We start from the raw sequence: 17,051 nt of genomic DNA on the forward strand, positions 1-17,051 counted from the left end.
ATGACAGAGCCCTGGGAACCCAGGTGGCCCGGACCTTAGGAGCAGGGCAGTGTCATCCAGCTTCCAGCTGCAGAATCCAAGGAAGAGCGTGGTGGGTGTTTTACTCCCCAACGCCTGGTCAGAGTGGACTGGGCGGCCTCCGGATCTGTCCTCACCCACCAAGGCAAGGCAGGAGGTCAGGGAGTTCTCAGGAAGGCATGGGCAGTGAGCTCTCCCCATGCCTTGCTGCGGGCTCCGTGAGGCCCTGGGCATACAGCCCTTCCAGAAGGCCTGCTGGGACCTTATCACTGCACATGTCATCGCTAGGTGTCATCCTTCGCCTCTGAGGAGCTGCGGAGCTTCCGGGTCGCCAAGCCGTCCTCGGAGCCACCTGGACAGCGTGACCTTGGCCTTCCGCCCCCGCCCTCCCTGCCGCCCCCGCCCCCGCCCCCGCCCTCATCGGCCACACAGGTTCCCTCCACGTCCAGGACGGCGGCCAGGTCCAGCTCCGGAGACCCCGCTGAAGCCAGGCAGGCCCTGATGGACGCCATCCGCTCCGGCACGGGGGCCGCAAGATTGAGAAAGGTGACAGTGAATGACCGTGCGAGCACTCGTGGGGGGCGGGGGGGAGGCCACCCAGGAGCTACCCGGCAGTGAGATGATCACCCGTGTCCCTCACCCCAGGGACCAGAGGGAGGTGGCCCTCACCAGGTGGGGATCAGCCCACAGACTAGCTCCTGGGGACACAGGGGGACCCCCACTACATGGGGAACCCCTAACTGCATCTCCACCACCCACTCTGACTACGGTCTGGCGGGGATGTAGGCAGTGGCCCATGGAGAGCGCATGTCACCCTTGTAGTTCCGCAGCCTGGATTAGGCTCTCAGCATATTTCCTGTGTTTTCTTTCTCTCTTTATTTCTGGTTGGGGGGGAGAGCTAGCATTGTGTTCCAAATGCTTGAGTTTAAAGCCCCCTGGGCAGAGCCTGTGCTTACTGTTCTGAGGCTACTTCCGTAGGGTCTTACACTGGCCCCCACGTTTGTCACACCCCACACTCCCCAAAGCAGTGGTGTTTGTGCCACCACGGTGGGAATCCCAGACTCAAGGACTCCCCGGTCGCGTGGCTTCTGGGATCACTTTCAGCCCCAAAATGATTCTGGACACAGACTGATTCTCTGTCCCTGCCCATTGCTGGTGGGTTTGGGAAGTTCTGCTAATGATAGGGGGGCTGGCGAGAGGTATTATTTCGTGCAAGACCATTTCCAGAGTGGAAGCTCCTGTTTTCACAGGGACAAGAGGTCAGGACTGAGATGAACCCTTGGTGCATATGGAAAGGGCATGAGGTTCAGAAAATCTGAGTGGCTCAGCCTTGGTCCCACAGGACCAATGCAGACAGGGCTCTGTGCAGACAGGGCTCCGTGAGGACATGGAAAGTACTGGAAAGCAAGTGTCCATTGTGGGAGAGGAAGTGGCTCTTGGGACAGGGCAGAGCTGCTGGGAGATCACTCCCCTGCTGCTCTCTGCACCTCCTCCCCACCACAGGAGTCTGTGACAGCAGAGGAGAGGGGAGAAGACCCCCTCCCTGCAGGCAGCAAGCCCACAATGGGCAGTCCTCACTCAAGCCCAGAGATGGTCAGTGTTCTTACCCAGTGCACGCATGGCCTGACCCCCCGCCCCACCACCTGGCCGCTCCCCGCATCTTTCCTCCTCATGCGCCACCCCCAGGTGTCATCCCTGTGTGACATGAGGCATTCCCAGCTGTGTGTGCGTGTGATCCGTGGGAGGGATCCGTACATCGGCTGTCAGGCCTGCTGATCCTGGGGTATGAGTTTAAGGTTCTCAGAGTGGAATCCATCTGACATTTCCGTCCTGATCCAGATCTGGGGGTGGGCGGTGGGCCTCCGAGCTGCAGGTTCCTAGTGTTTGCCCAGTGACTTCACCTTCAGAGCGGAGCTACTCTGCACCTGCGCTGGACTTCGGGTGACGCTGAACACGCTGGTTTGACCACGGACTGGACGCCAGCTTGTGAACAGATTTCTGGATCTTTCCAGAATAGCTGTCCAGGGAGCCGGGCCCAGAGAGCTGGAAAGTTGGCCTGAAGGGGCACAGCTAGGCAGTGGGAGACCACGGCAAGTCTAACGCTCCGGCTCGGACTTCCGGAGAGAAAGAAAAATCCAAATTTGGGAGTTGTGCAGAGGAGCAGGAAGTCGTTTGTGCCCTGAGAAAGGAGGCCGGGAGCGATGCTGAGGACTGGGGGGGGGGGGGTAGATGGGGCAGGTGGGCACTGGGGAGCGCAGCTGGGTCCGCATGCGTCTGGACCTGAGCGGGGCTGCTGCAGGAGAGGTCCTGAGCCATCGGGTTCTGGCTGTGGCCGAGGCCAGGCCCTTCTCTCTCACCGTCGCTGCTTGCTTTCTGCGGCTTCAAACTGCATTTATATGGCACTCCTGAGACTTGGATGGCCTGAACAGTTTACAAGACGCCCTTGGGCAAAACTGACCAGGAGGAGTGTGACACGGGGGACCATTTCCCTTTGCTCTCTGTCACCGCTCTGCCCAACTGCGTTGCCACGTGCGTGGATGACTTCAGAGCTGAACGTACAGGACTGGGTCACTGCTCTATCTGGTGACACTGGGACTCCTCCACGCCCTTGCACTCTGCATCTCAGAATCACTCATGTAAGACCCGCTGATGGACATGGGACCCTGGAGGGCAGGCCCTGGGTAGTCCGCATGCCCACCTATGTATTCTTCTTGAAAGCCTGGTTAAATGGCACTTCTCTGCCGTCCGTGGACCTTACGGATCTCCGCTGGCTTTGCCACACTTGCTTTCTGGGGTGTGTGTTACAGCAGGTGAATCTCAAAACATTTATACTTTGCTTACTAGTTCTTCTGCTTCCTTTTCCCTTTGGGGCTGTTAGAGTCGTAGAACCTTAAAGAAAAGGTGATAAATGCAGGGCTCCAGGGTCCACACAGGGAGGGCCGGCGTGGGCACTCAGTGTGTGCAGATCCTCCTTCACCAGCCCCTGGGGGTTGGGTGAGGGCTCCGGGTCAGGTGTGGCTGGGAGGACTTCGTGGACCTGAGGGATGTTACTGGCCTTCCCAGGGCTGGTGCGCGGGCTCCAGGCATGAGTTTACTGGCTGCCCTCCTCCAGATGTCTATCCAACCTCCCCCTCCTCCTAACTGGGGTGCCCAGGCATTCTGGGAGGGCTCTCAAAGAGGCAGGATGGCCAGGTCTAAAACTCGGATAATCAGTGCCTGCACCTGTAAGACAGGTGGCAGTGGCAGGAGATGCTACTTACAGTAAAAGACAGAAGGGTCAGTTGGACACATACAGAATAATTGCCTGAAAAATGACTGGCATCGGTGCATATACCTAGCTCAGTCTGTTAAGCATCTGACTCTTGATCTCTCCTTGGGTCTTGATCGCAGAGTCCTGAGTTCAAGCCCCTTGTTGGTCTCCACGCAAGGCTTGGAGCCTACTTAAAAAAAAAAAAAAAAATTACTGTCATTTTTCAAGGCAATTAAAAGTACATTTGCCTTCCCTGTGTGAATGAAATAATTTTTCCACCTCTGTATTGGTGGCAATAGAGAAATTTCCACCTCCGGGTCATAGCGTTTGTAGTCCCACTCCGTCTGTGGGTCCTTCTCTAGGGGCACACCTGCTGTACCAGATGGGCAGCCCAGCACCCACTTCCTTCCCAGACTCCGTCCCACACTCATAGGAACAGGGGACATCAGACAGCCCTCAGTGGTCTGTTCTCAATGCGTTCTTTCGGGAGCCTAGAATGAACTCCAAGGCCCCTCTGCATCTGTGTTTAGATTTAAAACATTCACACTCTGCAAGCATTTCCTAAGAAACCCCCAGGGTCCAAGGCCTGTGGTCCTGCTCATGACAGAAAGGTGAACAAGGCCGTGTCTGTGCCTTCATGGGCTCTCGGCCGGAAGGAGAGAGTGTGAAGTCGGTTGTTGACCGTGGGACCTTCTCGCCAAGCCAGGGACAGGATGAACACCCCGGAGCTGCTGCCTGGTATGTCCTGGCTCTCCTCCAGGCCCGTGCTCTGTCACCTTCCTGGGCATGAAGGCTGTGGCTTCCATCCCTCAGACAGGCAAGCAGGGCACAGATGCCGTGACTCACCCCCGGGCCTTAACTAGGTGGGCATAGATGCTAACCCAACTCCACGTGGGCACACTCTCCCAGTGCAAGAAAGGACTGATGCCGACCACACATGTGTCGATGCTTGGCCTTAACCGTAGACCCCCACGAGACATGATCAGACAGGTCAGGTGACCTTTATGCCGTCACCATAAAGGCCTGGGAGACCCCCACGCCAGGACAGAAACCAAGAGCAGCAGCACACCTCTTTCCTCCAAGCCAGAAGGTGTCTTCCTGGAGGGTCAGAGAAGCCACGTTCCTGTGGCCGGAAACAGTGACTTGTGTCTGAACAGGAAACCCAACATCAGCCAGAATTCCCTCCGATGCCAGCTTTGGGCAGCTTGTTCTGTGAAACTGGAGTAGGTTTTGGTTAGAGTGGACTAGTTCAGAGATATAGACGGGTTCGTTCCAGCTGTGCTGCCTCTGGCCGTGTGATCCTTCTGCCCCGTCCAGATCTACCAGGTGACCCTGTTCTTCCTGCAGGGGGACATGTGGAACCTGTCCTGAGAAGCCACCAATTCAGTGGCCTCCCTGCCCTCACAAACTCTACCCCCTGCTCCTGGCTCACTGTCTGCCATGTTTTACCAGCCACCCCGCACTCATCCCACATGCGTGCTTGAAGGAGAAGCCCTCAGTTCCCAGACTGGACTGGCTCCCTCCCTCACAGCATCCCGCCAGGTCCCTTAGGATCAAAGCACAGCTCTAACTTCTAGAATAACCAATGCCACATGCTTGGTGCTTGCCCCTCCTATCAGACTGGACCCCAGCCCTGGCACACAGTGGGCACTCGGTACCAGTTACTCAGAGAGGGACAGAGAGAACAAACTCACCCTTTGCCTGCCATGTTTGCCAGCTCCCACCTAGGAACCCAGCACGTCCCACATCCACACGCCCATCACTCATCTGCTCCATCATCGCTAGAACATCTCGCCAAGAATCCACCTCAAGCTGGAAAAAACCACCATCTTTTCCTTTGGAAATTTAGAGGAGTTCTTTTTATCTCGTGTCTTCCCTCACTGGTCCCGTTCCTAGTCTACAAAGTTGCCCAACAGCTCATCAGCGCCCCAGAGCTCATCTGTCCCTCTGGGAGACGGGAGCTTACGAGCGAGTTCTATGGCTCTGATGATTCCTTTCCTCCCCCTGGATGCCATTTCCCTGTTCCCACTGTCCCTTTTACCTCTTTCCATAGAAACATCATTCTCCTTGGCAGGCGAGGAAAAAACATGAAACGGATATTTTTACAGCTTTCTGGATTGGCCTCAAAGTCTAAGCCGTGTCCCTTCATTGATTTTCTTCTTGCCCAACCAAAACAAAAGAGGATCTTTCAGGAAGCAAAGCTATCCCTTGCCTCAGCCCAGAGAGCGGTCACTTACTGACGTGGCTTAAATTTGGGTTGACACCAGTGGCCGTCAGTATGGTTCATGCTACACATGTGCTTAACTGAACCAGCAAGCTCCCTGTTGTGAATTGTTATCTGAGCCAGAGCATGTTAGTGCTGCCCTCGTGTAATTCCCATTTTTATACAACACTGAGGAGTTTTCCTTTCTCTTCTAAATATGGCCTTAATTTGCTGAGGACTTTCCAGATCCGGATTCTGCCATTATATTGATATTGGCTGTGGCAAGCACGGCCTCCACCCAGGTCTCCAAGCCAGTCATCGATTCACTCACTCACCAGCCCAGGGCTCTGGCTCTCGGGTTTCTGGCCCGCCAGAAGGGGCCTTGCCTCCAGGAGAGCAGGTGAGGGCCAGCCCCTCCCAGCTTCACAGCCCTGCTCTCCAACGCCCCACCAGCCCAAACCCCCCCTCCACCCTGTACACTTTGCACCCTGAGAAACTGGCCTTAGCAGCACAGAACCGCTCTCCAAAGGCGCTTTCTCCCAGGATGCCTGACTTTAGGTGACAGAGGCACAAGGAACCATCTCCGGCCCCACCCCAAACCCTCATTCAGTTGTCACCCCAACTTGTCTACTGGAAAGCTCAGCGGAAGGAACAATGACAGGGGTGGGTGGTGAGTGAGGCATGTGGCAGACCTGCCCGCTGCTTGCTGTGCTGCAGAAATGCTCCAACACCACCAGCCTCCATATGGGGAGGGGCTGGCAGCCAGCCTGAGACCCGCCCACCCTGCTCACAGAGTCGGACTCCAGAGCGTGCGCTCTGAACTCTGCACACATTCTTTGCATCTGTTTTTTTTAAGTGTTTATAAATGATATCTTTATTAAGCGTCATTATTTTTTTCCTTTTTTTTTTTTTTTTTTAATGAGAGGGAGAATGTGTGTGAGCAGGGGGAGGGGCAGAGGGAGAGAGAATCTCAAGCAGACTCCCCCCTGGGCACAGAGCCCAAAACAGGGCTTGAGATCACAACCCTGAGATCACAACCTGAGCCAAAACCAGGAGTCGGATGCGTAGTCCACTGAGCCACCCAGGCACCTCTATTTTTTCTACTTTTATGAAATATAGTTGATACAGAGCGCTGTATAAGTTTGGGACATAGAGCAGAATGACTTGACTTACATATATTATGAAATAGCCACTACAGTAAGTTAATGTTCATTATCTCATGGAGATACCGGAAGAAAAAAAAAAGGTGTTTTTCCCTTGTAATGAGAACTCTTAGGATATACTCTCTAAACCACTTCCCTCCGTGACTTATAGTCATGTGAGCTGCAGACATCATACTGTGTATTATATCCCTGGTATTTCTGCGTCTTTTAACTGGACGTTTGCACCATTTGACTGCCTTCATCCAGTTTCCTCTTCGTCCACTCCCTGCTTCTCGTAACCCCAACTCTGATCTCTTCTTCTATGCATCTGGTTTTAAGATTACACATATAACTGAGATCATACAGTATTTGTCTTTCTCTGTCTGACTGACTTCACTTAGCATATCTATCCACCCATCTACCCCCTACCCACCCACACAAAGTTTTATTTTTTTCTGGATTTTAAAGTAAATTATAAACACCAGTACACCTCGCTCCAAAATAATTTAATGTGCGTATTATGAGAGGCTCATACTTGTTATGATCGTTTTTGAGATAAAATGTTTGGACGGTGAAATCCACACACCTTAAGGGCACTGATGAGGTTAAAACCCATTTTTGCAGTCCTCACCTCCACTGAGTTTGGGTTTGGTTTTGGACAAGTATTGGGGGAGAATAAAACTGAAGTAGTTGCTTTAAATTCCCGGTTCTCAGGATATGTGTGTTTCCAAACACATGCGTACACATATATATGCACGTATTTTGGAGTGACTGAGGGCTGCTTGCATTATCTGGCTCAGAAGAGGAGTATCACTGGCATGGCTGCACATGGGCAGGTTGGAGAAGGGAGAGCCTGGAACAAGCCTGGAGAGAGGACAAGATAGAAGACATGGAGCTAGCCCAGAGCAGGGAATATGGGCCAGTCTACACCTCCAGCAGAGCAATAGGAAAAGGAGTAGAACAGAGCTTTCCAAATATGTTCAACTCTCACGTCTTTGAATCCTTGGGAATGTCCACTTATTGTCAAGACGAAGTTTCAGGGACTGAAATTACCATCCCATCTGAGATAACCAAAAATTCATAAAATGTAAGAAACAACCTTTTTTTTTTTTTTTTTTTAACTCACTGGGCAGCGGGCAACAAGAAACAGGACCCCTGTGGGACAGGAAGCTTCCCAGCCTCTGTACAAGAAGAAGAAATCAGCAGTGGCCAGCAGACTCCCTGAGCTGGGGAGCAGAGCTGGGAGTCTGAGGTCACCGAGGCAGCTAAGGTGTACAGCACAGAGCCCCGAACGTCAAATTGCAGCATGGAGAGAGAATTCCAGAGACTACAGAGGGCCCATTGGAATAGTCAGTGCAGTGGGGATGGGCACATACTTGTGAGGCCAGGACAGAATCACGTGGTAGTGTAAGAAGGAGCAGCACCTGGAGCTCACACAGCTAGACTAGAGGACTCTGTGTGGCTCTCACGCTGCACAGCACCACGCAAAACCATCAGACTGTTTCTGCATAACTGCACCCCAGAATAAAGCAGAAGAATATTTGTAGGAAGACAAAAATATCCAGCATCCAATGAGGTAAAATCGATAGTGTTGAGCATCCAGTCAAAGATTACCATTGCTACAAAGAGGCAGGAGGATATGAAGCACTGTATGCTGAAAATGAATGGAGGAAAACCTCCCTAAAGTAGACCCAGATGTTGAAATTGGCAGGTGATATGGAAACAGTTAATATAATTATATTTAAAGAATCTAAATACTACCATGTATGTTCTGTGACCACAACAGGATTAAATTAGAAATCAATGACAAATGATCTCTGAAAAATCCCAAATATTTGAAAACTAATTAACATGACTCTTAATCACTCATGGGTCAAAGAAAAAACTCAAAAAGGGCATCGCAATGTATTTTGAACAAAATGTAAATTAAAACACAACATAAAGTGTTTGCTGCTATAAAATCAGTACTTGGAGGAGAACCTATAGCAGCACATTGCTGTATTAGAAAAGAAGAAAGACCACAGTTGAATGACCTCACTTCCACCTTAAGAAACTAGAAAAAGAAGAGTAAAAATTAAACGTAGAGTGAGCAGAAGAAAATAAATCACAAAGGTCAGAGCAAAAAGCAATGAAATAAAGAAGAAAAAATAATAAAGCAAAATCGATTAAACCAACAGCTTACTCTTTTGCAAGACTAGTATAGGTGATCAAACCTCTAGCCAGGCTTATTGGGAAAAAGAAAAAAGACAATCTGCCAAGATCAGGAAGGAGGGATATAGTATCACTACAGATCCTACAGATAGTAAAAAGGATAATAAGGCAAAATTATGAACAGCTTTATGCAATAGACGAATTCTTTGAAAGACACAAGCTATCAAAACTCACTCAAAAGGAAATAGATAATCCAAGTAGCCCCCTAATACTAAAGAAATTTAATTACAAGTCAAAAACCTTCCCCCACCCACACAGACACAAACAAAACACTGCCACCAAGCCCAGGAGATTTCACTGGTGAGTTCTACCAAACATGTAACATTCACCGAGCAGCATGTCTGAACTTCTAGAAATTTTGTTCAGAATTTCCTGAAGAGGAGAGATGACTCCACACCTCCTTCTACAAAAAACAGTGTTCCCTGATACCAAAACCAGACAAAGATATCACAAGGAAAGAAAACATAGAGCAGTAGTCCTCATGAACGTAGATTCAAAAAAGCCCAAATTGAAATTTAGCAAATCCAACTACATGTAACAAGAGTAACATCATGTTCAAGTGGGGATGCAAGGTTGGGTTGACATAAACAACAACAAAAAAGAAAAACCCTGATAATCTCAATAGACACATTAAAAGAATTTGGTAATTCAACATCCATTTCTGATTTAAAAAAAAAAAAAGTCTATAAAGTAGGAAGAAATAACTGATGAAAGGCATCGATGGAAAACCCACAGTCCACATCATAGATGATGGAAGAGAGAATACATCTCCCTGGAATCAGAAACAAAGCAAGAAGATCTGCATTCTCTTCAGTGTTAGGTGATGCTGGAGGTGCTAACATTGTAAGCAGGCAAGGGAGGGAGGGAAGAAAGGAAGGAAGAGGGGAAGGAATGCATCCCCATTGCATAGACCATGTGATGGTCAGTGTTAGAAAACCCAGTGGGATCTATGGACAGATTTTAAGTTTATTAAGTACGTCTGGCAATATTATAGGATATAGCAGCATTACAAATGCAGCTGTATTTCTAAGTATTAGCAGTGAACAGCCATAAACTAGATTTTTTAAAATAATAATTTTTGAGAACATCAAAAATATTAATACTTAGGGATGAATTCGACTAAAGATGTACACAACCACAAAGCATTGCTGAGAGAATTTCAGGAAGACCTAAATGGATAGACAGATAACTCCTATTTGAAAACTCAGTGTAGCTATGCTCCCCAAATTGAATTGTACATTCAGTGTAGCCCCAGTCAGCTTCCCAGTAGGCCCTTTTTAGAAATTGACAGGCTGTGTCTAAAATTGAGATAGAAATGCAAAGACCTAGAATAGTCAAAACTACTTTGAAAAAATTCAGGTCAGGGGACTATCACTTCTTTATTTCAATACTTACAACAATGCCAAAGTAATTAACACTATCTGGTAATGACATCAGAAAGGCCAGTGGAAAATAATAGAGAGCCCGTAAATAGACCCACTGATTTTTGACAAAGGTATAGAGACAATTCAGTGTAGAAAGGACAGTTTTGGGTTTTTTTTTTTTTTCCAAAACTGTCATAGCAACCATAGCTGTCATTCTTATGCATGATAATTAACTTTGATCCATACCTCACACCATGTAACTCAGAATTAATTATATATTTAAATCTGAAACCGAGAACTAAAATTTCTAGTGAAATGTATGAGAAAATCTTTGTGACCTTGGCTTAGGCAAAAATGTCTTGAATTTGAAACTAAAAGCGCAGTCCATCAAAGGGCAAATTGACAAATTGGATTCCCTCAAAAGTACAGCTCTCTGCCCTTCAAAAGAACTTACCATTAAGAAAATGAAAATGCAAGCCTTGTACTATGACTACATGTTGGCAACACATTTATTGGATACAGGATATATATTTAGAATTCATAGAGAAACTAAGAAAGCAGACAAGTCAGTAAATGGGCAAGACATTTGAATAAACACTTGAAGAAGATACATAGATGCAAATAAGCATATGAAAAGATGCTCCACATCTTGATTATTGAAACCCAAGTCAAAACCACAAGGTTTTCCCACTACATACCTACTAAAATGGCTACAATTTTAGTAGAAAATGACAGTACAGAATATTGACAAGATGAAAAGCAACTGGAACTCTCAAGACCTGTTAGCAGGAATGTAAATGGCACCCCTACTTGAAATGTAATCGGCACTTCAAGTTACAGCTATAGCTACCACGTGATCCAGCCATCCTGCCCTAGGTGTTTACCCGAGAGAAATGAAACAAACATAAATATATAATCTTGTATTCACATGCAATATACATAGCAGTTTTATTTGTAATTTCCTCAAACTGGAAACTGCTGAACCTTAGCCTTTGTTTTTTTTGTTTTGTTTTGTTTTGTTTTAAGATTGATTGATTTATTTGAGAGAGAGAGCACACCCTTGAGTGGGGGGAGGGGCGGGGGAAAAGGAGACTCTCAAGCAGACTCCGGGCTGAGCACAGAACCTGATGTGGGGCTCGATCTCACAACCCTGATATCATAACCTAAGCCAAAATCAAGCATCAGATGCTTAACCAACTGAGCCACCTGGGTGCCCCTAATTTTAGCCTTTAAAGGCACTGAGATAACTCCTTTGAAATTCTACAAATCTGGCTTTCTGCCGTTGGACAGGAGGATTCTGGGTGAAGCTAAGAGTGAAAGTTGGACCTTATGCATCCAGGGGAATGGGGTCATGCCTGTGCATTCACTCATTCGTGCCACAAATACTGAGCACTCAGTAAGGTCTGTGCCCAGAGGAGGGAGTGAGAATCCCATGATTCCTCCTCAGTGAGCCAGTCTGCAGCAGTGAGGGTGCAGGGAGTCTGAGACATGGCAGCAGACTGGGGTCACTAACAGAATCAGGGGTGACTGCTAAGCCCTGAAAAGGGCTTAGGTCAGGAGAGCCTCTCCTTAGAGATAGTATGTACACCAATTCTCAAAGGGCTCATAGCTTCCAGCTGGAAAGATGCATCCCCAACAGAGAAACCCCACATGCAAAGCCTGTCCAGAGGAGCGAAAGACCCCAGCAGATCCCAGAATCTGGGAGGGCTGGGGGCAGCTGAGGGCTCTAGCAGAATGGTGGAGACCTAGGGATGTGCTATAGTTCTCCAGTGGGTTCATACTTTCTTCCTTGAAAAAGAACTATCGGGGTGCCTGGGTGGCCCAGTGGGTTAAGTGTCTGCCTTCTGCTCAGGTCATGATCCCGGAGTCCCAGGATTGAATCCCTTATTGGGCTTCCTGCTTAGCAGGGAGTGTGCTTCTCCCTCTGACCTTCTCCCATTTCATGTTCTCTCTGTCTCTCTCTCTCTCTCTCCCTCTCCCTCTCTGTTATGTAAATAAAATCTTAAAAAAAAAAAAAAAACTGGCTGGAGCAAGTCACTGTAAGTCATAAAGCCTGTTTGTCTTCCAGAAATGTCCTTGGAGCTATAAGTAGGATGGGTATTGATGTAGAAACTTGTGCTGGAAGAGTACTCGCAAGGATGTTCTTGCCCTCAGCTCCTTAGCACCCAGATCTGCATGCCCTGGGCCAAGCCCTTTGGCTCCTCCAGGTCCCCTGAGTAACTGTGGCTCTCTTTCCACCGTAGGTGCCCTTGCTCGTATAAATCATTGAGAAGATCAGATCATGGCAGAAACCCACCTGTGAGCCATCCATAGTTGCTGCTCGAGGACGCCACGTGGCAGGGAGCATTGGGATTTGGTGAACTTTCTTGTCTACAGGCCAAACTCACACAATTGATTTTCAGTCCTGCAAAATGGTTCCAAGGGAGGGCGAGGTGCTGCTCAGCTGTGCGGCATGTGTGCCAAGGAAACATGTTTGCCTCTGAATATTTCAAGTTGCCAATAAACTATTCTTGTTGGCAGGTTAATGGGGTTATAAATGCTGGAGCCCAGCACTACCCTTAATTATGGTGACCTTAGACTGATTCTGGAACTTGGAGATTTTACCACATAGAGATGGTTAAGACCACGTAGCTGTTTGAAATCTTTTGAATTCCTGAGAAATATGTTTAAACCAATTGAAACAATCTGAATGTAATATACTCTGTGATGTTCTCGGTAGCAAGAAAGGAGCAGAAGATGACTTCGTTGAGTAAGGAAATCACTGGATCTTTAATCTCATAATTGTGGGGTTAAAACCTCACAGAGGGTCTCAGACCATCATCTGACCAACTAAGCTGTTAAAAAAATCAGCAGTTATCACCCAGAATAAAATCACACTTGATGTCTGAACAGGTATTTCTGATTCTCCAAGGGTGGCAGTGACAGAGGTCAGAAAGGCATTGGTGCAGACGGTCCGTGCCCCACTTTGCAGGCATCCCCAGCAGGCTGGGAAGTAGAATGAGCCCCCCCCCAACCCTGGGCGGGCTATATATGGAGCCGGGTGACTGCCCTGAGAACCTTCTGAAGTCCTCCATGGGACCAAGAGCAGGGACACTGGGTGTCTTGCATGTCACCACAATTGGATCAAAACTGTGCTGGTATTTCACGGTTTGGGTTCAGTCTGGGCACCTTTGCCCAGTGGATCAATAGTACCCATGTACCATGCGGAAGGTTTTTCTTATCACCCAGAACTCTGCCCTCGGTATTTATAATGTTTAGACACAGCGCTAGTTTTTCACATCTCTCTCTAAAGCCTTTTGTTACATTGAAAAGAGCTCTCTAAGAGATGAACAGAAATCAAGAGGAGTTCATGAAATAAAATCCCTATCTTAATGGAACAACAAATATAGTGAGATCATTTTAATATTTCACAACTGTTTCAGATCAAGGTGTCCCGTAGAATGGAAACTTTGCTTCACATTGTCTGAAGACAATTGCTTACCTTCCCGGTGTGGCAAGAGCATCAGCCTGTCTCTCTTAAGCCACGCTGTCTCTCTGAGTCTTTTAGTGCCACAAATAAAAAAAAAAAAAAATGAAATTGTAGCCATTGTGTGAATTTCATGACTTTATGCCCTTATCCCAGAGTAGAAAGGAGAGATTTAGTAATTCAATGAATAAATATTCTTGACTGCCTGCTACACTCCTCTAGGCAACAGAAAGGAAAACAAAGATTCCCTGTCCTCATGGAGTTTAGTTTACAGGGGAGAAGACAGACGATGAGCAACAAAGGTAAGCAAAATATTGAATATATTTAGAAGTCAGTAGTGTGTAGGAGAAGATCAGGAAAAGGGATGTAATGTTAAATAAGGTGATGAAGAAAGTCCTCAGTGATATAGTGATGTTTGAGTAAAACTCTGAAGAAAAAAGAGAGAGCAGACCATGAGTAGATGTGTAACTGGCTAGGGAAAGAGCAAGTGCAAAGGCCCTGTGGCAGGATCTGCTCAGTGTGTTGGAGGAACTAGGAGGTCAGTGTGAAGCATGGGTGGTCACACAAAAATATGGAGTTTCCCAGCCTCTGACCCCTTGGTCTTTGCATAAAACTCAGTGCCTCATTTCCCAGAGCTACCTTGCTCCCCAGCCAGAGCAAGAGGGGAACACACATGGTGGGCCCAGAAGTGGGCCTCCAGGAGGAGAAAGGTTGTCCAGTTGAGTGCACACCATCCCTGATTCCTTTTGCTCCTGAGGGAAGAGATCAACTTTATACTAAATTTACTCTTTGTAAATTTAGTATACATACATAGTATAAACTTAGTATAAGTTGCCACTGTGTTATGTCCTGCCTCTCCAGCTGTTGCTCAAGCCTTGTGTTTTGAGCTGTGGAACAGGGACCAATACAGTCTTCTGGGTCATGATATAATCTTTTTGCAGTGTTTTCACAGCTTTTCTTGGTTGTTCCCACTAAACCTGAGTGGTGTTGAGATGCCATTTTCCAGATGAGGAAACAGATCCAATAAGACGGAGCAGCTAGCGGAACAGCTCAGTGACACGCCTCTCATTCTAGGCTCCTATTCCTCCTGCACTGAATCTAAACTCCTCAGGCTGGAAGGCTCCCCGTGGCCCACGTCCCCTCCCTCCACCTGTTCCCACATCACTATGGAACCAGCATCAGGTTGCAGGGTGAAAGCATGTGGCACTCGCTCATCCCTCCTGCGATCCCCCTGCAAGAAATAGCACTCACCATCCACTACCCATCAGCGGACAACCCAGCCTTGTCCTCAAGACCCTGCTCTTGATGTGTGTTTGCTATCATCAAGCCCTCCTCCCTGCTCCCCTGCAAGCTCTTCTATCTGTTTGCTCTGCCCTTCCTACTTGGTGCTGCTCACCACTGCCTCATCCCTGCCTTTCTGACCACAGCAAGGAGAGCAGGCAGCAGGTCTAAAAAGTCTTCCCAGGTCCACAGGAATTGCCCATGTGCCCAAGGAGAACACCTGATTTATACCTGTTAGCTCTGCATCAATACAGATAGCAACCTCCTCATGTCCTAATGTCTCCATTTAGATGCTAGATTCCATGGTCTTCTGTTGTCCGGTCCCGACTAGGTAGTGAGTAGTGCTCAATGACAGAACGAGTGTCACCAGGAGTGGGTTTGGAGCCCCAACTTTGTTCCATCAGAATTTTTCACCATTCCTTTCTGCCTCTGTCATAAAGTGTACCCCAAAATGAGCCTATATGGATCCTTCTGGGCCTTCCACAGGTGGGTGTCTGCTGCCCACATTTTCCAGCATGACTCTCCTCGGGCCTCCAGCCACACAGAAACATCAGAGCTGCCCCACCTCCAGATTTGGGTTTTCCCCACTTCCTGCTGCCCTCAGGTGTTTAAGCCTGTGGCACCTAATTCATGGCATCTCTTATCAGCTTTCAAGAATTCCAGCTTCTTAAAAGTTTAGCTTCTTGGGGCACCTGGAGGGCTGAGTCAGTTGAGTGTCCAGCTCTTGATTTCGGCTTCAGTCATGATCTGAGTCATGAGATCAACCCCGTGTTGGGCTCCACGTTGGGTGCGGGTTTCTTATGTGTTGTCTTGACTCGAGCTACTATAACAGAATACCTAGGCTGGGCATTGAACAGCACTGACTTCTCAGAGTTCTAAAGGCTGGAAGTCCAAGATCAAGGTTCTCGCAGATCACATGGTAAGGGGTGGCTTCTTGCTGTGTCCTCACGTGGCAGAGAGAGAGATCACCTCTCTTATAAGGTCACTCATCCCATTATGGGATTCTTGCCTCCATGACCTGATTATCCAACTGCCCAACACCAGAACTACCTGCCAAAGCCCACCTCCCAACACCATGACATGGGTGATTAGGGCTTCAACATTTAAATTCAAGGCGACACAAACATTCAGTTCTTAGCGCATTTTAACCTCTTTCTCACAGTGAGCAGAGTTAGATAAACAAGAGGCTTCATGGACCAGGAGCTCCAGGGAAGGAAGACAGTAGGGCATAGTGCCCAAGTCTCCTGGGGGGGTCCCACATCAGCTCCACCCTTACCAGAGGCGATGGCCAGGAACCTACCCTAAGCACACAGACACACCAGCTCATGTAAAAAGTGGCCCAGTAGAGTTCAGAAAGATGACCAAATTCACCACCATTCCTCATGGGGTAGAGGTGTGGAGGGAAGGGAGCAGGAGGGGTGAGGGGATCTGGGAAGGGAGCAACACTGGACGTGTCCAGAAGCGTGAGCACCTGGCAGGGCCACTGAGAGGCATGGTCAGAGGGAGCCCCAGTGAATTCCTCACTGGGTTATTTCCACACCCGAGACATCCCTACGATTGAGACCATTGCCTCCCATCTCTGTGATTTCCTCGGAGATGCCAAGGTGCTCAAAGCTGAAGGATCAAGATGCAATTAGATTGGCACTTGCTCATGAGGGGTTTAGTCAAGTTACTGATCAGGTAGAGGCTAGGTAAGGGCAGGTGGCCATAGCTCGCCCACAGCCCACTGGAGCCAGTCCCTGTGTAAATGGAAGGAAATGCATTAGAAGTTGCTGGGCTCCCAGACGCTGGGCCTTCAGGTGGGTGTGGACTCCGAAGAGCAGGAGGCAAGGTACGAATGTAGGCATCCACACGTGATTCTTCCACCCTCCTCCTCAGCGTAGGCTCCCGAGATGGGCCCAGGGTGTCGGGTCCCTCCTGCCTGCATAGACCCTGGGGACTCCTCCCCCAATGTCCACGTGCCACCACAGCCTCCATCAGGCCACCCCAAATACTGTTGCAGTCCGGCCCTGATGGAGACCCACTCAGAGAGGCCAAGGTGAAACCACAGCTCTGACTGATGCCTTCTCAGAACCTGCTATGGTGTGGCTGCAGCTAGTGCTCCTGGTCACCTGCC

General features: G+C 48.7%; 1 protein-coding gene across 3 annotated transcripts in view; it reads left to right on the top strand.

Annotated features, from left to right (window-relative positions):
* Window positions 1-13,770, top strand: part of COBL (cordon-bleu WH2 repeat protein) — a 260,358-nt gene extending 246,588 nt beyond the window's left edge. For 2 of the 3 annotated variants that reach the window (XM_044245688.1, XM_044245686.1), the window contains exon 14: window positions 307-2,861. In XM_044245688.1, the coding sequence (XP_044101623.1) occupies window positions 307-636 (330 nt within the window). In that variant the 3' untranslated portion in view covers window positions 637-2,861. Of the gene's footprint in view, window positions 1-306; window positions 2,862-12,431 lie in introns of those variants that run through there. The other variant, XM_044245687.1, reaches the window with a different exon arrangement.
* The last annotated feature ends 3,281 nt before the right edge of the window (window positions 13,771-17,051 follow it).

The sequence above is a fragment of the Neovison vison genome, chromosome 4, assembly GCF_020171115.1.
Source record: "Neovison vison isolate M4711 chromosome 4, ASM_NN_V1, whole genome shotgun sequence".
NCBI classification, from domain to species: Eukaryota; Metazoa; Chordata; class Mammalia; order Carnivora; family Mustelidae; genus Neogale; species Neogale vison.